Source organism: Chaetodon auriga, chromosome 17 (genome assembly GCF_051107435.1).
Source record: "Chaetodon auriga isolate fChaAug3 chromosome 17, fChaAug3.hap1, whole genome shotgun sequence".
Lineage (NCBI taxonomy): Eukaryota > Metazoa > Chordata > Actinopteri > Chaetodontiformes > Chaetodontidae > Chaetodon > Chaetodon auriga.
Window position 1 is genome coordinate 20,707,346 of NC_135090.1, and position 22,012 is coordinate 20,729,357.

Genomic DNA, 22,012 nt, shown 5'->3' on the forward strand with positions numbered 1-22,012 from the left:
ACAGTTTAGCGTAAGTTCAGTTATGCTAATGTCACCAACGCTGCTTAGCTAGTCATTTAGCCTGACGGGATTAGCATGGCGAGGTGTTATTTTTGTGAAATGTAACTTAAAATCTTCCGGTTTCCATAACTTCTAATAGCATTTGGTCAATTGTCAGGTCAGCTTTGTCTTTTAAACAAGTCCTATACTAGCAAGCCAATGTTAGCTTTGTCTGTTAACATTAGCTCAGTTAGCTACGTAAAAGCTACTTGGCAGTCTGCGGGTGGAAATACCTCTACCAAAGAGCTAGTTTGTGTAATGTTTGAACCTTTTTAACCTTTAGCAGAGCTGGAACAACCCGACAACATGGATGAAAACTATCTGATCCATAATGAGAAACCTGATGTTGAAAGAGCTTCTTTTGAAATCAGCGTTATGGGAAGTAAACGTCACTGACTCTGAAAGGCAACACACTGGCGGTTCTACGTCAGCTGGCTTAAAAACAGCCCTTTCCTCCGTCACGGTTCCCCCGCCGCCTTCTCTCTCCGTCTCAGGTTACAACAGTCTTTAGGTTTGGTTTTGCTTTGGAACATTCGTTTGGCATCTTCTCTTCTTGTCTTGATCTCAAGAACACCCCTCTCTGCAGATACAAGCCTCACAACAACCCCTGAAAAACTAGTACAAAGATCCAGAAAGACATAAATAGAATCCAATAAATACATAAATAAAGAGTCAATAAATAAACAAGGTGAGACAAAGAAGTTCATAAAGTACAAACGGACCGTTTTCCCCATCCCCGAAAAAGCACACACCTCCCTCATACAATAAATACAAATACTTTTTTCAACAAAGAGCCCGTGAGAGATAAAGAGTTTTAAAGCTTTTGGTTCTTAAATCAAGACATCGTCTTCGGTCGTCATCATCAAAGGATAATAGTCCCAGCCTTTTTATACATCAGCAACAAGTAAGAGCGGTTCAACATAGATTATTTCCCCCTACAAAAACCTAGAAGAACTAATGGATACATTCCCTCTAAAAGTGGACGTTAACAGCCTTTAATCCGTCTGTCAGCGCCCCCCCGCTCCCCTCCCCATATCGTCTGTATCACTGGTTGCCTTCAGCGCCTGTTCTGTTAAAGCTGAACTCTGTTTTCAGCCCGGGCCTCGTCTTCGTCCTCCATCAGAGGGATCAGCCGACGCCGTCCGGATCAGCCAATCGAGCGGCGACTGATCGACACGCTCCTGATGTGACGCTCAGGTGACTGATCACCAATCACACCGATGTTTTTAAGCCTGTGAAGACGTGTGTGAGGACGGGTCCAGGCTGAAAACCACCAGAGTTCTGCCTTAAAGCTTCGAGTGATGTTTGGTTTGTACGCAAGAGAATTACCTTCATACCCACACACACACACTCACACACACACACTCACACACACACACACACACACACACACACACACACACACACACACACACACACACACACACACACGCACCGGCTGAGCCACGCGTACACTTTGTGCATTGGTTTGGTTGTTCTATTTGGTTGTACGTCTAAAAAGTTTAGCTTTTGGTTTTCAGTTTTGGCTTTTTCACAACATCATGAATCAACTAAAAAAAAACCTTTTTTTCTTTCTTTTTTTTTGTCTTGGAAGCTACATTTTCACAGCTATTTCCAACCAGAAACAAAGATTAAAAACCCAGAGCACAACCAAAGAGACAAGAAGATATGAAGGTAGGCAACACGTCGCCGGGACCCACCGCCTCGCCTCGCCACCCCCACCCCCCCGACCCCCCCCTCCCCACAGCATAATAAGTAGAAAGCAATGAGACAAATCCATACATCATTAACAGACACACTATGGAAAGCAAAAACAAAAATATATATATTCTCAAAGTCAGTTTGTTGAGGTTATTCCATATTTTATCCATCCAGGAAAAAGAAAGTGAGAACAAAGCCGAGGTCGCTGGCAGAGGGCGGGAGGGAACCGTTTCTGTCTGTCGATACAAGAACAGCAATCACAGCTAAAGACGGACGGACAGACAGGGCCTTACCCCCCCTCCCCCGTTTCTCCCCTCGTCCTCCCCCTCTTTGTTTGTATTTGGTTTAGTTACGGTTCAGTCACTCATACAGTACATAACTAGTAGCAGTAGTAGTAGCTTTTGGTTTTGGGTTACTTTTTGGTTTCTCGGTCCGCCACTTCGAGCGCACCTCCTCCTGCTCCTCTTCCTCTTTCTTCTTCTTGCTTTCCCCCTGCAGCTTTCACACCTTTGGCTCCTCCGCTCCTGACCGCTTCTCCCTCTTCTTCTCCTCCTCTTCTTCTTCTCCTCTTTTTCTTTTGGCCCTTTGATCTGATCTTTGGAGACAAAGGAGAGGGGCAGATGGGAGGGAGGGATGGAGGGCAGGGGTTTGGGGGCAGTAAGGGGAACGCCGGTGCTTCACCTCTATCTTTTGTTCTTTTTTTTTTTGGTTTGGACTCTTTCTTATGCTTGTAGTGTGTGTGTGTGTGTGTGTGTGTGTGTGTGTGTGTGTGTGTGTTTTATGTGTGTGTGTGTGTGTTTTATGTGTGTGTGTGTGCACGCGTGTGTGTGTTTTCCTTTGACACTGCTGAGGTTTTGTCTGGACACTCGTCTCCCGGGCGAATCCAGAGACAACGCTGCCAGAGGCGATGCTTTGGTATCCAAGAGTGACTGTCTGGTGGTAGATGAGCAGTCTGGAGGATGACATGATGATGGTATGAGTGTGTATGGGGTGATAATAAATAAAAGAAGGCAAATAAAGCTGAAAAAATCCCAAGACTGTCCACATCTGCCCGTAGTGTGTGTGTACATCCTCTTTGAAGGCAGTGTGAGTCCTGCTTAGTGGATATAATTCGGTTTGAACATCACAGATAACGATGAGACTACTGATGATGAAGATGACGACGGGAATGAAAATCCTGATAGAAACGTTCTTTTTGAACAGAAAACTAAAAAAAAAAATCACTGTGGATCCTGTAAACTTACATTAACAGCTAAACAACCAATTTTGACTTGGGCCAAAAGGGATTTTCCAACACGTGTGGTCCTCTTTACCTGCCAGGGGAGTGGGCTTTGCCTCCTTGTGGGATTTAATGAACACCAGAGCGCTCAGGCATTTACTGCAAACTCATTTTTATACTACAGTGTGTATGGATTGGCATCTCACCTGATGCTGTAGTAATTATAGTAGTAAACCCCACCCGTCTGCCACTCCAGGCTGCTTAAAACAAACACCGTCTGTTCTGACGTATGGTCGGCTCACACTGTAAAGCTGTAAAGAGGTAGATATCCTGCATGTGGGATAAGCTGTAAAACATTTAACTCACATATTTGGCAAGAAACAGCAGAAAAAGCGATGAATACAAAATAATAGAAAAATAGATGTTTTGTAAAGTGGGGGTGAGAACGATGGGGATCCTGACTGAAATGGACTGGATGGGATGAGTACTGAACTGATCTCGGACAGATCAGGATGCAAAAGTCTTTTTGAACTAAAGCTTTTCTCTCCGTTTGTTGTTTTTTTGTCTTTTTTGGTTTTCAGTTTTTGGTATTTGGAGATTTTGGTTTTCATCTTTGTCAGTGTGTGTTCCTCTTCTAGCATCTTTTCTTTTTTAAATTTGGTTGCGACTACACGACCTTCCGAGCTTGTTAAACAAGTCTTTTGTTTTTGCCTCCCGTCTCTCACACACAGTTTCTCTTCTCATCCCTGCCCTCTGCGAGTTTATTTTTTCTCCAGCCGATAAAAGCGCGGCGCTCGTTTCCCGACGCCGAGCAGAAACACTCCTCAATGCCACCTCTCCAGCTGTAGATCATTATTTGGTTTCAAATTTCCCCCCTCCGTTCGGCAGTTCTCTCTATCCTCTCCACCCTCCCTCTCTCTTCGCTTCCTCCCCTCATCCGTCCGTGTATATTTTTGGCTTCAGAAGACTTCAGCGGGGAGGCGGAGAAAGAGAGAGACGGATCAGAGATGGATCAGACAGAGAGATGGCTTTGGTTGAAAGGCGAGGTTGTAAATTTAGATTTTTAAAGCTCCTTGAACGCTCTGCTTCCTCCTCTTCCTCCTCCTCGTCCTCCTCTGATAGGATACTTTGGCTGTCGGTCAGGGGTCACTCGGCCATGGCCCCTCCCAGGGGTGGCGGCGAGGCTTCGCTGAAGGAGCAGAAAGAGGCGGGGCTTGAACAAGGAGATGCGGACTCCTCAGGGCACGAGGTCGGGCTCATGAGGTCGCTGGTGCCGGGGGGCGGAGACTGGGAGAAGGGGGGCCTCGGGCCGCCACCGCCGCTGACCAGTCCTATGGCAGGCGTGGAGGCCGTCGCCATGGAGCCGGTCACCATGGGGAGGAGGGTGGGGCGGTTGAGGAAGAGGGACGGGCGGAGCGATGGGGGACCTCCGGGTCCACCCAGAAGCATGTGACCTGCTGCCCCCTCAAGGCTGGACATGGGCAGCTGACCGCCGCTGGCCGCCAGGGCTGGTGAGGACAGAAGAGAGGAAGAGGAGGGTGAGAGCGTGAAAAGTGAAGGTGGAGGGACGGAAGACGAGGGCAGAGCGGGAAGACGATGAAGGTGGGAAGAGAAGAAAGATGAAGAGGTGGAACTCAAGAGAAGCAGAGCGATAAAAAACAGACAAACGGCGATGAAGAGAAAAATGATGAAGAGAAGTAAAAAAAAAAAGATGGAGGACGGTGAGTGAAAAGAAGAGTAGTGAAGAAAACAGAGCGGGAAGATAAATATAGAAAAAGACAGGATGTAAAGAGAAGTCAGTGAACGCATCGGATCGGCAACATTTAAAACCTGGACGGCGGCGATGAAGATGATGAGGACAGACTGCAGGGAGACACTTCATGGACACTCTCTTATCTGCTGCACTGAGACAAACCCATGAAAGACTAAAGGATCAGTTCACACACGGAAAGACACTCTTTAAATGTTAAACGTCATTTTTCAGGGACGTGAATTCAGACTCAGCTTCACTGGACCAGGCTGGAGGCAGAAGTCGCATCTGCATGAACAGATACAAGTAAGAAAATATGTTTTTTTTTTGTAATTTGGGTGAACTGACCCTTCAAGATTGAGTGTGTCTATTTACAGTAAACCGAAAAAAAAAAAAATCAATATTCCAGCACACACACTGGAACATTGATTTTTGGGTTTGCTGTGGTTTACCGTGCACCAGCTGGCAGCCGGAGAGAAGCACTGCTGCACAAAAGGTACCTTCAGCTTCGGACAATGTCTCTATTTACATCACGAGCTAATGAGCACTCAGCGAGGAGGAAGATGGAGAGGATCGTTTACTGCACATGCACACAACCGGCAAACTCTACATGACGACGCACTGAGTGGGATGCTTGTGAAAATGGATAAATAACGTGACCAGTAGGGGGCGTAGTGCTCAAAGAAAAACAACTGGTGACCTTAAAGGTTGACTGTACATATTATAAGTCGTGTTTCAAGGCTGTGGCGTCGTTATATGACGCTGTAATGAGGAATAATACCCTAAAACTGCAGCAAACAGGGCAGAATAACCCGTCTGACACCTGCTGACGTCTGAATTCCAGCCGCCGCTTTCAGCCGCTTTCAGCCGTTACAGCGCCACGAGTGTAAACACTGACAGCGCGTGTGGCCCGTGAGGGGTTCACAGCGGAAATCCTTTCACATCAACGCTTCATTTCAGCCCCCTCTCATCGCCGACGCCCCTCTTTCTTCTCTCCCTCGGCCTGTAACTCTATCAGAGCCGGCAGTGCCAGAGCTGCAGTTTCCATAACAGGCTGTATCCTTCTCATCAACACATGGCCTGGAGGAGGCCGGCCCTGAACGATGGCGGACGGAGCCGGAGAAAAGAAGAAGGTCTGAATCGGCGCTATAGGGAGAGGGACCACATGACGGATTCAAAGCTGAGCTCAACGGACCTTATTTGTGATGCTTAATTGATTTGGCGGCAGATCATCTCTTTGAAAAAGAGGAATTTTGAGTGGAAACGGGTTATTTAGCCAACAGGCCTCGATACTGAGAGGGAGGGGATTGAGCCTGTTCAACTGTTTACTGTAAGCTGACTCGGCCTCCTAAGCTTTGCCATAAGGGGCTGTTGTGACTTTGTGATAATAGCGGGCTATTGTATGAGAATCAAATTGAATCTTTCATCATACTGAGCGATTCAAGAAGTTTGTGCCGAGGAGGAGGAGGAGGAGGAGGAGGAGGAGGAGGAGGAGGAGGAGGAGGAGTGTGGCTGCAAGGGAATTCATTTTGGACAGAATGGATGAAGGGTGAAATGGGAAGTGGTCTTTAGAAACGGAGACTCATGAAGACCAGCTGGACTGGAGGGGACGGCCGAGACACACACACACACACACACACACACACACACACACACACACACACACACACACACACACACACCTTGCATGGTAGCCAGGGGATTGCTGCCAATGAGCGCCTGGTTCATCCCTGTGCTTACTCCCATCATTGTGTTCCTGAAATGTGGATGGACCACGAATTCACACACACACACACACACACACACAAACGTTCACACATGTAGAGAAAGAGCGAGCAGGTTAAGCACTATGAAGCCAACATACTGAAGCCTTCAGTCTCTTGTCTCATGTGTGTGCAGACCTCAGTTCAAACATAAGATGGTGTATTCAAATTCTGGCTTCATCTCACCAACAGCTCAAAAAACAAATATGCTAATTATAGAAAAGTGATATGCACTATGCAGAAAATTCTCACATTTGAGATGAAATAACTTGCTTTTGCCTTCAAGACTTTAAAGATTAAGGGATCATCAAAGAAGCTGCCGTGGACACATTTTCTGTTGATCCACTGGTTTCTTTCTGCTGTACTTCCCCTCATCTTGTTCCTTTAAAGAACTACTGGACTGTTAAACGACCGTCGCCTGAAATGTTGAATCTCAGGCTGCGTCACGGTGAAAAGAGGACGAACCCATTCCAAACGTCTTGGATGAAACCTGCACCTTGTTGTTGCTTTTTTTTTTTTTTTTTTTACATTTCCCAGTCCATGAACACTCACCCAGTGCTGAGCCCGTGGGCGCCCAGGCCGGACGGGGCAGGGCTGGCTGTGCTATGAGGGGGCGGGGTCACAGCAGAGGAGGTGGAGCCTACTGCGGCCGAGCTGATGGGAGTCATGGGGCAGGACGCTGACGGTGACGAGCTGGCGGCTGAGGGGAGGAGAAGAAGAGGGACGTTGATGCCGCGTCCCCGGTTTTCTGTCACTTTACGGGTGAGTTACAGCGTTGTTACTAAATAAACACTTTGGTGACACAGTTCTTCATCAACAGTCCGGATCCTGAGATTTCTGAGCGCCTTTTTTTTTCACCTCCATTCAACGACAGACTGGAGAGAGAAGTTTGCGACTGGAAAGCATCAGCCTCGGCTCAACAGGCCAATAAATTTCCAGCTGTGTTTGTTACCTGTCAGGCCATCTGTCATATCTGTGAAGCCTGGGATCACTCACACTGCAGTCAAGGCCTATAAATCATGAGGCCCAGTCATGACTCCTGGAGGTAAACAACTCAAGATGGGACCATTTCTTCCATGTTGTTGTCAACAAAACATCATTGTTTTCTATTTCAATCATTCTCTCACTGAAATCATTTTTTGAAAGTGATGATACTTCAGTGTTTCATCAAACCGGCGATACAGAAATATCAGCTTCCTCCAAATAATGTCAGGACCAGTTTAATCTTCCTGCGACTGACCTTGGGGTTCCAAAAACACAATTGAGAAGCACCGCGCTAACCTTTAATTATTTATTGACGAGACTCGACAGCGGCACAAACAGTAATTACGGCTCACCTGTTGTGCTGAGGCTGGTGGTGACCTGGGACAGACCATGACTCGATATCTGGAGGGGGGCGAGAGGGAAAGAGAAATCAGGAAATGTTTCGTTAAGTGGAAAAGGCTTAGTGGACTCGTGGTGGGCTGTACCAGGTGCGGGCTGTAGCAGGAGGCTTTGTGCGTCACAACAGGTGAGGTCTGGCTGGGCAGAGGAGGGGTGGTGCTGCTGGAGGGGTTGATGCGTTTCTCTTTCTGCCTGCGGTTGCAGAACCAAACACGAATCACCTCCTTCTCCATGTTGAGCTGCTCCGCCATGAGCAGGATCTCCTCCGAGGTAGGCTTCTGGTTCTGAGGAGGAGAACATCAGACCGGTGAGTCGATAGTGAAGCCAGCGCAGCCTGATGTCAGACTGCTGCTTTTGAGACACGCAGGCAGACAGGCAGGTGCGGTTTTCTATATACTTGGTAAAGAAGTCAGTCTCCTACCGTGTTGAAGTTGCGCTCTAAAGCCACTCGCACGTTGGTTTCGATGCTGGTGCGCTTCTTCCTGCGTCGGCCGGGCAGACCCTCGAGGCTCAACATGGGGGAGGAGATAGAAGACGGGCTGGGCAGCATGCTGTCCACTGCCATGGTTTCTGTGAGAGAGAGGACCATTAAGAAAAGAGACATGAAGACACAGAAATCGTTTAGTCAGTCCTGAAACTTAAAAGTGATGCAAAATGAGCGATTACAGGGCACAAGGCTCATTTCAGAGATCCAGATGTTTACCTGCGTCACTCAGCCACTTCTCCAGCAGCGGCTTCAGCTTGCACATGTTCTTAAAGCTCAGGTTGAGTGCTTCGAATCGGGAGATGGTGGTCTGGCTGAAGTCGTTGCCGTACAGTTTGCCCATAGCTACGCCGACGTCTCCCTGACAGATGAACAGAGTTGGAATGAAACTGAGACTCTCTCTCTCACACACACACACACACTCACACACACCCTCTCATCTTGTCTTTTACCTGTGTGAATCCCAGCTTGATGCGTCGCTGCTTGAAGGTGCGGGCAAACTGCTCCAGCTCCTCCAGGTCGCTGGGCTCGTCCCCCATGTGACCCCCGTGACCTCCGGGAGTCAAGCCGGACGCCAGCGAGGAAGCCATGGCACTGCTGGACGCTGAGGTAGCTCCTACAGACGACACGACACAGACGCCGCTGCTGCCGGTGGCGACTACAGAGCCGCCGCCGCCGCTTCCACCGACCACAACATCACCGCTCTTCTCCCTCTGCGATGTCGGGAACACAGAGGAGTGTTAAATAAATACAAACATACCTTATCTTATATGTAATGAACCCTAAACTCTGCACGTGCTGTGGCCGCCAGCTAAATTACGCAGAGCTGTCACGGTCTTGAAAAACATTCTCTGAAAAAATTAATTTCCAGGAATTGAAATAAACTGGTTAGTGAATACATATGAGGTAATCAGCTGGGAAACATGCATTAAAAATAATAATCTGACCCTGGGCGACTTGACAAATCCTACAGATCTGACAGGAAAGAGAGTTTAACCTCAGCCTGCAACGAGGTCTGCTGAAGACAGGAGGACGCACACAGTACGTCAAAGCAGGAATTTGACCCCGCGAGCTTTGGGACTATCAGCTAATTGACCAGACGTCATGCATGGTATCTGCTGCTACACGCCTCATTTACATTCATCAGCTCTGTGCATAAAATACATGAACAAGCAGGAAACACCTGCCGCCGTGTCTGACACGACTTCATCACAGCTTAATGTAAAATCTATAAAGGCCCTTCGGTGCGTGGGGACGCATTCATGCATTAAGTTATAGGAGATAAAGGCCGAGGACACGAGGTGAGCCGTTGACTTGATGTGTGAACACATCATCAAGATTCAAGGTCCTCATTGGACTCAGAAACAACGTCTATGATGAGAAGAGCCTGCTGGTGAATATATTTGGGACTAAACAGCTACCTTGACCTTTTCTGTTGGCAAACAGATTGTTGCAGCAGAGATCAGATATTTGTTTTAAATATAAAGTGACTTTCCAAAAGCAGAGCTCAACTTAAAGGACAATCAAGTGTGTTCTGCATTCTACAGGCGGTTTGCAACAGATGACGGGTGATAGTGCTGAATGTCAGTCTGACGGACGCCCTGCGGCGCAGAGACTCCACATCTGTTTGATTTGCATGAAAAAACCCCCCATAAAACTCCTGCTTGCCGTGTAGTTAAGGTCTGTAGTTTCCCAGGGTCTCTCTCTCTCTCTCTCTCTCACCCACATTCACACAAAGGGATTTTCTACCTGTGCTTGGAGTCCCAGGCGAGGTGGGGTTGTCAGTAGTCCCCCTGGGCTTTGCTGAGGTAGCTGGATCAGATTTGGTGTCGAGAGCAAACCTGCGAAGGGAAGAGCAACCAATTAATAAACCAGCCAGTCAATCCCATTATCAAATTAATAAACCATTAAAGAAAGAGAGAAGGTTTAACAAAGACTGATTTGTGGCTCTTAAATGATGACTGCTAACTGTTCTGTGGGGTATTTTCTTCTGTGTGTTTCACTGATATCGTCAGAACTAAAGACCCAGAGTTTCCAGAGTTGCCCTCACCCTGCTGAGGCTGCTGTGCCTGTGCAGGCTGAGAGAGGAGGAACTGGGCAGGAGACTGGAGAGGATGGCCCGGCATCAAAACCAGCTGCTGGAGCTGCAACAGCTGCTGGATGTCCTGCAACAAAAAACGCCAACGTTACGGCTCATGTTAAGTATCCGTGCAGGGGATCTCTGCTGCACAGCGACGACCTAACAGGCGAGTCAGTGAATCAATTCATGAAGTGACTGACAAAGATTTGAAAAAGTGTCAAAAGTGAAATAATGTACTGAACTATCATATCGTCAACTATCAGGAAGTACTGTTCATTACAGACAGGCTGATCGTACCTGGGCCGTGAGCTGGATTGGCTGCGACAGGGCCAGCTGTGGAGGAGGCGGGGCTTGGACAGTTTGCTCCTGTTTGGTTGGCTGTTGCTGCTGCTGCTGGGATTGTGATTGGTTCTGCTGCTGCTGCTGCTGTTGCTGGTTGGCTTGCTGTTGTGCGGCGGCGTGGGCAGCGTGGGCGGCGTGGGCGGCGTTCGACTGCTGAACGGCGGCCGCCAGGAGCTGAGCCTGAGCCTGTTGGAGGAGCAACTGCTGCTGAGCCGGGAGGAGAGCGGCCAGCTGGGGGGAGCAGGAGGAGGAGGAGCGCGGCGACGGCAAGGAGGAGAGACAGAAATGAGGACGTCGATGGCGAAAGAGATGAAGATGTAAACGTGCAGGAAGGATGAAAGAGTTGAAGAATAAGTAGAAGTATGACAGGAAGAATAAAAGGAAGACAAAGGTGGAGACAAGTCAGGAGAGAGAACAAAGAGCAGAATCAGCAAAGCATTCCAGCGACAGAGGTGTGGTGACTCTGTCAGCGTTCAGTGAAAGCATGCCAGAGCAAGACAAGCGAGAAAAGCCATCCATGTAACTGACACAACATTTAGCTTCAGTATTTCACTCTCCTGCAAATACTGTGACCCAGAAGGCTTTACTGCATGTTGTGCAAGTACTGCCTCGTCCTGCAGGACAGTTTAGTGTGTACACTGAACATTCTCCCCTGCGCTACTGCACGACCAACCTGACTAACCTGAAGCCGTTTGTTTGAAGATACTTGGCAGGTGATTGGATAAACCATCTGTCAATCACTGTCTATCACAGGCTAACCTCAACCAATAACATCAATGAACCATGTGAGGGGGAAGTAGACGTGAAGTGAAACATCTTTTCGTGAAGGAGAGCCGTCAGTGATAGATTATTGCATTTTGAAGTTCTGTTACACGCTGCGCTCAGTGCTGCTAGAAAAGCATCAGTGAATATGCACAAAAGAAGAAGAGGAATTTAAACGTGTGTGTGTGTGTGTGTGTGTGTGTGCGCGCGCATCTGGTCTCACCCCTGCTAGCTGACTGCCAGCCAGCATCAGCTGTGTGTGGTGGTGTTGGGTCTGTTGTTGGGAGGGAGGTGCAGGAGGGGCAATGGTGCTGTGGGCCATCTCAGAGCTCTCCTCACTCTTCCCCTGAAGGAGATCACAGGAGGAGGCAAATTCTTTTTCTTTAACTGCATTTATCAAAGAAGGTTTTTTTAAGCAACACTCGTCATCACACACAGTAACACACACACACACACACACACACACACACACACACACACACACACACACACTCGGATCCTGAAGATCAGACAATCGGATTTTTTAGATTCACTGTTGCTCCAACAACACAGTGTGTGAGAAATGATACGATGTACCATGAAATGTGTCTTTCTTTTCACAGTCTGCTGGATTTGTGCACGTGTGTCCCTAAAATGATTCATAGAAAACCCAAAAAACAGAACCAATTGAGTGACAGCGCTGCAGTGAATGTAAACAGCTGCGTTTAATCAACGTGTGCACACACTTCTGCGATCGAAGCAGGCCTAACGCATCATTTTTGCAGCCACTTTCGGACACACGCAGGCTCTTAAAACACATAGATTGATGCACCTTTAACAAATATTCAACAGAACTTTCAACGGCTGCAGAATCACAAGCGCTGCGAAGCTAAAGTGACTCACAAATGTTCGTGAAGCCACAGTTTTCTTCGAGTGTAAGAGAGAAAAGAAAAGAGATATTCATCAGGACTCCTTCGTTTGACTCGAGTCCGCCGCTGCCGCTTACCCCGGACTCACAGGCTGAAGTGTTTAGCGGCCATCTTTCCAGTCGAATGAGTGAGTCGTCCTCGTTTTCATGGTGTCAGAAACATTCCAGAGCTGCTGACCTCTGACCTCCAGCTGTCGTTACCTGCTCGCAGAGCTGTCATTACCCATCCATCACCGCTGCACTGCGCTGCATCTTTACATCTATCACTCACTGTCACCTCCTGCACATCCTGTTTCCCTTCTGCCTTTTCTTTCGCGGCTCTTTGGACAAAGTCGTGCGATTTGCATATTCAGTGCTGCCTGCCAGAGTCTCACCCTGGGCACCGAAACCGTGAAACACAACAGAGGCGCACTCACGCCCACACACACGCCCATACACTGTACATGTTCACACTAGGGCCAACACGAAGTTTTTAGCATGCAAATAATTACTTATATTCACTTAATGCCAGTATTACAGTACAAGACTAATTATAGTTTAATGATGCTCATACACTTTTGAGGAAGAGCCAATAATTGGCATTGAACACGGGAACATATAAATAAGGTGACAGGAAACGATTCTACGACGCAGACGTCAGTACAAGAAAGTGTTTTTTGAAACGGTGAATGGAAACACAAATAAATACTCTTTACTCTCATACACAAAGACTGATGCAGGTTTTTGGTATTGAATTTGCAGACTGCTAATATTCATGGGAGGTTATGAGCTGGAACACACACACACCCACACACACACACACACACACACACACACACACACACACACACACACACACACACACACACACACACACACACACGCTCTGTCATGTCTGGACTGGCTCACCTTGGTGCCAGACGGTGTGGGAGAGAGGCTGAAGGAGCTGGTTTTCATTGGCTGGACCTGCAGCGAAACAAAGTGTACGAAAATAAAGTCACAACATCATCAGATGATAAGATTCAGAGGAAACGTACGCCCCGAAATCTGTGTCAACACGCTCCCAGTGAGTCCTTACAGGTACTTTCACCACACGTGAATGTACAACCCTGATCGTAAAACAAAAATAAAACAGAAGTGACAATTTAACGAATCCCCTTTGACGTAAACTCAACAGAAATCAGTCCAAAGACAATATAATTAATATTTGAGCTCATCAGCTTCATTGATTTTTGTAAATATCTGCATGTTTCACAGACTGGGAAAGATGTGGAACGCTCCAAAAACACCTGTTTGGATCATTCCACAGGTAAACAGGCTCATTGGTGACAGGTGAGAGGATCATGACTGGGTGTGAAAGTGGCATCCTGGAAAGGCTCAGTCGCTCACAGCGAGGGTGGAGCGAGGTTCTCCACTTTGTGAACACGTGATTGGATGAAGGAGATGAATGCATGGACTCGGGAACACGTAGTTGTCGGTAAACACAGTTAATTTGTCAATGACTGCATTCCATTTTTATCTATGATTCACACAGCCTCGCAGCTTCTCTGGAACTGGGGGTGTGTCGTGTAAATGGGTTGAGTCACTCCAACATCAATAACACAGAGAACAATGGGCGAACTGTCGAGACACGTGGACGCAGCTCCCAGACACTCCGTGCAGTATCATTATGTTACTGTGGTGATTTGATACGGACGATGTCGCTTTGATTGACTGATTCTCCTACATATCAACAGCATTTTTTATAAATTCATGATCAATAAAATAACAAACCAAAAAGCAAAGTTTATAAATGAAAGCCCACACGTTTGATTCTTGATGACAACAGCTAAAATAAACAGAATGAAATGTTTCCTGTTATTCGAGTCAGTGAACAAAGAATAAAAGTGAGAAACCAACCTGCTCATCAGGGCTGTTTCTGTCAGAGTCTGAAACAGAGAGGGACAACTTAGTGCACAGTGTGTGTGTGTGTGTGTGTGTGTGTGTGTGTGAGACACATGATTTCATGTTTGTTCCAAAAACATTCCCATAATCAAACTTTGTTGATTGAACATGAGTCAAAAACATGTAATGATTATTCAGATCATGAAACATGGACGTGTGTGAGCACCTGAACTGTCCCCTGGATAGTCAGCCCCAGGCTTCTCCTCCTCTGCTGCTTTAGACATCCTGATATCTGCAAGAAACACACACACACACATCAGAAAGAGGCATCATCAATACAGAGGGTGCATAAGATCACCCTGCACGGTTAGAAAAGCAGAGGGTCGCTGGTTCAAATTCCAGGCCAACGGGGGAAAACACACAGCCAGCAGCTACCGTCCAACTGCCCTTAAAACATGTGACGACTGTGGACACACACACACACACGCACACACACACACACACACACACACACACACACACACACCAGTGTTTCTGCATCATTTAATTACAAAAGCAGCGAAAGTGTTTCGTTCTGGACTAAAAACTGACGAATGTTGAATAAAATGCAAGCAGAGAAATAACATCTGTTTATAATTTGGTTGATTATTTGTTAATTTTCATGTTTGCAATAATCAAAAGCATTTTGATAATCATGAATTGGGGTTAATATTTCAAATGCACTGGTGCTCGGCCTGTCACGATTTCATATTTCATTCAATTTGGTGACAAACGCTTGGAAAAAAATGAATCCCATAAAAACCAGCTGCAGGCCAACTATGTAACAGTTTCTATTTTTCTCAATGAGAGTCCGAAACGTGAGATTTAACATCTATCACATTTAGTAAATACTGCACTCGTACTTCACCTTTTGCAGGTCGAAGTTTGAGCGAGATCGATGCTGTCAGGAAGCGTTTCAATGCAAAAGAATGGGAGGTGCATTGTGTCATGGCCGCCGCACATAATTTAAAGAAACAACTATTTGTAAGAGCGTGCTCATCCCGAGGTGATGTGTCGTGTCCAACGAGAAGTGGAAATGGATTGCCATTGTCCCGCGATAACCTTGATGCTCCAGCACTGCTGATGAAACCCTCTGAAAGCTTCTGCTGGATAAAATCTGAAAGCCCTCGCCGTCGAGATAAAACCGACACGACGCTCCGGCCTGTTCCTAAAAAGTTCCGTTTTTTACTACGGGACTCTAAACGGGTAATTTCATCCTGTCTTCATTAATATGACCTACAAACAACCAAGTAAGCAGAAGCTTCCTTGGCCAACAAAGCGGGCGATCCGTCCTCTAATGGAGCTCTTTAAATGGAAACTGTATTGACTGTGGATGTGGAACAGGGATTAAGAACCAGCTTCTCACGGCAGACATCCTAACTGCTCTCCTCTGTTTGCCGCGACTTCTGGGATTGCAGAAGTAATTGGTCCAGGAGCAACGACGCCAGAGGAACTGCTTACCTGAGCACCAGACATTACTCAGCACCACCGCCGCCGCCATCTTGGATAAAGCACTCGTTCACCCCCTGCACTGTGCTCTTAACTTATGTCTGTCTCGTGCTTTTATAACTCATTTTCCCTCTTCAGCTCAGGACTTTTGCAATAAACGGCTCGTCTGCGGCACCGGCTTGACAAGAAGAGACACGTCGATAAAAACGTGGTAAGAAGGAGCTTAAAACTTGAGCTCTGCGTGATTTGGTGCACATCTTCTGTCTGCATGAGCTTCATGTGTCCGATTCAAAGTAGAACTGATTGAACCATAGCGGACATCCTCCACCCTGCCCTTCCTCTTCCTCGCTATAATTATAACTACAGCTTCTCTCCTGCTGCTTCACTGCCTTCTTTACACCCTATGGAGTGCATGCACACACATACACACACACACACACATACACACACACACACGCACACACACACACACACGCTTTGTGCATGATCATATAAGACAAGGAAAGAATGAATACTTGTAAACAAAAGAAGAAAAGGGCTTACTGAAAATTACATATAAGCCCAGTGAGAGCGTCTGTGTGTGTGTGTGTGTGTGTGTGTGTGTGTGTGTGTGTGTGTGTGCGTTTGTGTAATCTTATCATCAGGGTCACAGACAAGTTCAAGGTGTGATGAGAGGAGGTGGAAAGGAAAGGAGGAGGGAGGAGGGGGGTGAAGGAGTGGGAGAAAGAGAGATAAAGATGAAGAGGGGAAGAGACGGAGCGATGTGACGCCGGAAGATCAAAAAAGATAAAAAATGTTTTTCAGATGGAAAATATTTGGGCACCGATCAGAAAAATGCAGATGAACGTAAACATGTTAATTTTCCACCAAAACCAGGCGTTAAAAAGAGGTAAGAACTGTTTTCTTCATTCTTTCTTTGGCATCTTGTGATGTTTTTATTCATTAATTTTGTCATGTTAAATATCAAAACCTTCGTCATCCATCAAAGAATATCATGAGAATAAATACTTAAAAATCTCAGTGTATTGTCTGAAATCTAAAATGCATTAAAATCAAAAACCACCTGCATCACTGTGATGAAAACACGTTCTCAAAGTCAGCACCGATTGCAGAGGGTTGCAGTTACAAAACACAGCCAGATGGTGGCAGCACCCTCCTGGAAATGCTGAGCCAGAACTCTGTGTGTGTGTGTGTGTGTGTGTGTGTGTGTGTGTGTGTGTGTGTGTGCGCGCACACACACTAATAAGTCATCAGAATCCTTTCAGTGTGAAAATAAAGTACTCATTGAGAGAAAAGTGCAAAAGTCAACAGTCAGGGGCACCCTGGGAAATAAAAGAGGAGCCGGACACACGAGCTCAAAGCTGAAACTCCAAACACTAATTTCTCAGACGTAAAGATGCAGAAACATCCTAAATGCACATTTTAAGTTACATGAACTGAATCGGATCCTCCTCAGTTACAAACACAGTTTTCTTCTGTGACCTTCAGCACAAATCATCGTTTTATTCGGTCATCTGGCACCAAACCACAAAAGACCGCGCAGATGTTTTAAAAATACTGTTTTCCTTTCGCAGCCTCCCGCACTACTGAATTAACGAAGCTGTATTACACACACACACACACACACACACACACACCTCAGTGGTGTTAATCAGACGTCCTGTATGTACAGTTTTACCGACCTTATAAATTAGTGTCTGCTGGAACATTCAGCTGTAAAAATATTTCTATTATCATGACTCATACAGCTGCTGCTACCACCATCAGTGATACTGGTACTACGAGGACCAGCATTAGATTTACTGTCACCAGTACTGCTGCTGCTGCTCCCAGTACCTGTGACAGAGGCTGCAGTAGTACTGACATCGTGCTGATACTACTACGACTACTACCATCAGTACAAGTGCAACCTTTCAGAAACACAGTTTAAAAATACAATTTACTAAAATGCTGGATGTAATACACTCCACCACACACACACACACTCACACACACACACACACACACACACACATTTATTATTCCATGTTTCTTCATCCTCTCAGCATATGAAGGGAGGGACCCCATAAAATCATTTTATCATCCCACCCCCTCCATCTCTCCCTCCCCGTAACGCCTCCACTGCCCCTAACCCCTCTGGCCATGAGGCCTTTCAACCCCCACCCTCCACCCACCCCACCACCTCATATACTGTAACAAATCAAACACACCAAACCCCAAATGTCACAGACGTCCGGGGACACTTTTTATTTTCTCTGATCAGGTTTTAGACCATTAAACTATTTTCTCTAATATGTGACACACACACATACACACACACACACACACACACACACACACACACACACACACACACACACACACACACACACACACACACACACACATCTCTGCATCTACATCCTTACTCATCCCATCAGAGAGAGAGAGAGAGGCCGCTGGGCAGATGATGTATCCGTCTTCGGGGGCTGACATGACCAGCCTGCCTGCCTGCTGCGTGTGTGTGTGTGTGTGTGTGTGTGTGTGTGTGTTGGAGGGGGAAAGGGGTCACTGTCAGGGAATTAGAAAAGGGGGAATGAGTGAGAGAAAGGGGGGGACAGGGGGATAGGATGACTGGAGGGGTCCTAAACTCACCCCCCTGCTCCTTTTTGCCCACCCACCCCGCCTCGGTCACGCCTGTCAGGGGCCGGTGACAGACGGCGCGTGGGTTTCTCTGTGTGTGTGTGTGTTGGAGGGGGGTTGCCGGCGCTGTTTGGCGTGTGGATGTCAGAGGTCAGGCACGCGGTCTCGGCCACCTCGTGCCTCGCACTGACACACACGCACAAACAAGCTGCCTGCCTTCCCCACCTGCCCCCCGTCACATTCACCGCCGAGCAAACTCACGCGGCGCCAACGAGCGACGCTGCAGGACGGCGTTTCACATCAGCTGCGAAACACGAAACTAAAGGGGTTAAAAGCCGCAGAGAGATATTCATCAGTGAAGAAAAAACATCGTCTGACGCAGTTTGACTCTGAAACAGAAGCCCTGCTCTTCTCACTTATCACAGTCATAAACATGCTGCAACTTAACATGTTTACATTGAGTCATCTGCTGAGAATTTTCTCAATTAACGCTAAAAAAATGCCGACTGTGACGTCTTCAGTGTGCTTGTTTCGACTGAACAACACTTCAAAACCTAAAGATATAAGAACATTTAACAATTTATCAAAATAGTTTCAGATTATCTTCTGTCAATCGACTGATCGGCTCATCGTTGCAGCTCTAATTACGTCAGACATTAGACAGTAAAGAGGAACAGCAAAGACTCATTTGAAGCTGAGAATGAATGATCAGGATTTTAATTACTATAAAACAGCAGTGGTTTGCTGACAAACTTCTTATAGTCATACACACACGGTATGAATTTTGAGAAAGACGAGATGTATCGGGGGTAAAATGAGAAATCAGTTATCAGCTCCTCAGCAGCGCTTTAAGACCTCTGAACGCCATAAAAAATGGATTCCAACTTTATCATCAGAAAATCTAAAGTTCTGCAAAACGACTTTGAACCCAAGCACGAGGAAAGTCTTTTGAACGTTTCACCTTTGCTTTAAATACTTCTTCCTCTAGTCATTGGCGTTAAAAGACAAATGACAGGCAGTGAGCGAGCGAGCGAGCGCGGCCGCAGTCAGCAGCGCTGGTCGAGCGCGGCCACGACTCCTTTTCTGCTGGTTAAAGTTCAACATTTGATTCGCTGCGACAGATCTGAGAAAAGGAAGATGTGTTCGACGCCTCGTTTTAATGACCAGCTCAACACAAACAAAACCAACAACAGAGCTATTTATGCCATTGTCTGCATTTAATGAGAATATATTGTGCTTTAGATGAGCGGAGGAGCGGCTGCATAAACACCGTACCTGCATTGAGTCACTATGTTTTCCATATCGAATCCCTAAACAGAGACATTATACTTCCAAATCATGCCACCCTACTGCGTATATTTCATTTCATATTCTACATTGTGTACTGCAGCTTTACAGCGCCATCATTACTATTAACAGGTTTGACAACTTGTTGGATATTTATGTGGTTGAACAGCACATTCTGCCTCAAAATAAACATCTTTTACACCACAAAAGAAGAGAAATATAATGAGAATGTCTCCTTTTCGTATTGTGTCAGATTGACCCGTGGGCCCATGAACATGAATACAGTAAAACTTCTTAAACTGCACCGTCCTTAATCTGAAAATAAAGCTTCTGTTTCTAATAACGTGAATACTGTGGACTGTTTTTTTTTTTTTTTTAATGTACAGTCGCTGCTCTCGGCTGCCCACGCCTTCACCCCGACTGAAAAATGATCCCCTCTACGTCCGACCCTGGATTAATAAGTCCTGCAGCACAGAAACACACGGCCGGGGTGCATGCCCATTCTGTAGCCACTATCCAACACGAGCCAAGTATTTTTGGATTGTTTCAGAATGTAAAAGAAGAGGAGATGATGGCGTCACTGCCATCAGGGAGCCTGTGCTGAAAAGTGCCAGTTAGCTGCAGCATGCTACTTGACTCGTTCAGTCCTCCACCTTCACACTTCCTATTAGCATCCATCCTCCTTCGCTTTGTCCCTCACCTCCCACCAATCTTTGTCCTCCACTTGGTCCATCCCTGATTTATTCTGATCTCCCTCATTTCCTCTTCTCCCTCAGCTATAATACAACCATCTCACCTGAGCTCTTCTCTCTAACCTCACCTGTTTTCCTTCCCTTAATTCCTCCATTCCCACCTCCCTCTCTGTCAAATATAATCTCCAACACCCCCCCCCCCCCCCCGCCACACCCTCACTTTTACAGTTTCCTGCATTCTCTTTCATACTTTTGGGTTTTGTACAAACATTTGCTGCTCTGGAAGCAAATATCCGAGCTAATTCTCATTATGTGAACCATGTTTTTGTGCAAGAGAGTGAAATTTAAGGGTCAGCAGACGGTAACAGGCTCACCTACACACTCAGGTTGTTATGACTACAGAACAGCTAGAATAAATCTGTCTGGTCTCAAAGTTTCATGAAATAATGAGCACTTGTGATGCAAATAAGTCGCTCTGTGCAAGACAGAAATGATGAGTTTGCCACAGAGTGTGTGTGTGTGTGTGTGTGTGTGTGTGTGTGTGTGCTGAGGTTGGGTGGTGTTTACATTTTCAGTAGAAGATCTTATTTAACCTGAACTTCACCCGAAGGTGAATTAAAATACTGTTTATGCTCAGTGATAAAAGAACTTCATGTCACTGTGTGATGGTGGAAAGACGTCCTTTGTGCGATCGTCGTGTTGAAGCTGCAGACTGAATCAAACTGATAATCTTCACGGAAGTCCTCTGAAACTCTGCACGTGCGCCTGAAGTTGGCCTTATTTTGAGTCATTTTAGATGCAACAGTCTTCTTCTTCTTCACGGCTTCGGTTTGTCACTTTGTCAGATTAATTGTGTCTCCGTCCTTAAGCTTCACCAAAAACAGATTTTCTGTCTCAGAGTAACGTTTGCATCATGTAAAACTCTCATGTGTGTCCCTCTCTCTCGCTCCGTGTCTTTATCTCTCTTTCACTCCATCCCCTCATCCCCTCTGCCTCACCCCTCCTCCCCCTCTCCTTCAGTAGTGGTCAGCCGCAGCGGTCGCGGCACCACTGGACAGCGCTCTGCTAGCACAGGACACACAGACTCGTTGCCAGGCAACAGCAATGAAAGATCAGTGTGTGTGCGCGCGTGTGTCCGCATGTGTGTGCAAGTGTATGTGTGTGCATGTCTGCTGCTCGCATGTTTGTGTGTGTGTGTACCTGTGAGCGTGTTAATCATTAAAAATAAACATGTTTCCCTGCCTGTAGCCGCGGCCTCAGTGTGAAGCAAACAAAGTGCTGCATGCTAATGTCTCCACTGATGTTTACACTTTAACAACCAGTATTAAAGGATTATTCTGCCTTTTTTCAGGTGATATTCACATCATAGTTGCCTGACAAGAACAAAAACTGAATAAAATCACATCAGTTTTCCAGCTGACAAAAACAAAAGACTGTGATGAATGATGATATTTCAATTTCAGGTTGAAAAGAAAGAGTTTCATGGTCACAGGCTCGTGTCAAACCTGTAAGAAATACCGCTTTCACTCTTTCCTACGGAAATATCAACCACTTCCTGTTTTAAACGGCCTAATATCTCCATGATCTGTATGAACAAAAGTCAAACACACGCAAAAATTACATTTCAGCA

At 46.4% G+C, this 22,012-nt stretch overlaps 1 protein-coding gene across 1 annotated transcript in view; it reads right to left on the reverse strand.

The window, feature by feature from the left end:
• Nucleotides 1-2,092: 2,092 nt before the first annotated feature.
• The window catches only part of pou2f2a (POU class 2 homeobox 2a), a 54,019-nt gene continuing 34,099 nt past the window's right edge, over nt 2,093-22,012 (reverse strand). Inside the window, exons 2-16 of the mRNA XM_076754004.1 lie at nt 14,520-14,585; nt 14,309-14,337; nt 13,319-13,375; nt 11,747-11,869; nt 10,717-10,992; nt 10,390-10,504; nt 10,089-10,180; nt 8,792-9,052; nt 8,559-8,700; nt 8,277-8,425; nt 7,942-8,139; nt 7,810-7,858; nt 7,025-7,226; nt 6,392-6,465; nt 2,093-4,467 (exon numbers count right to left, since the gene is read on the reverse strand). Coding sequence (XP_076610119.1) covers nt 4,106-4,467; nt 6,392-6,465; nt 7,025-7,226; nt 7,810-7,858; nt 7,942-8,139; nt 8,277-8,425; nt 8,559-8,700; nt 8,792-9,052; nt 10,089-10,180; nt 10,390-10,504; nt 10,717-10,992; nt 11,747-11,869; nt 13,319-13,375; nt 14,309-14,337; nt 14,520-14,585 — 2,195 coding nt within the window. The 3' untranslated portion in view covers nt 2,093-4,105. The remainder of the gene's footprint in view (nt 4,468-6,391; nt 6,466-7,024; nt 7,227-7,809; nt 7,859-7,941; nt 8,140-8,276; nt 8,426-8,558; nt 8,701-8,791; nt 9,053-10,088; nt 10,181-10,389; nt 10,505-10,716; nt 10,993-11,746; nt 11,870-13,318; nt 13,376-14,308; nt 14,338-14,519; nt 14,586-22,012) is intronic.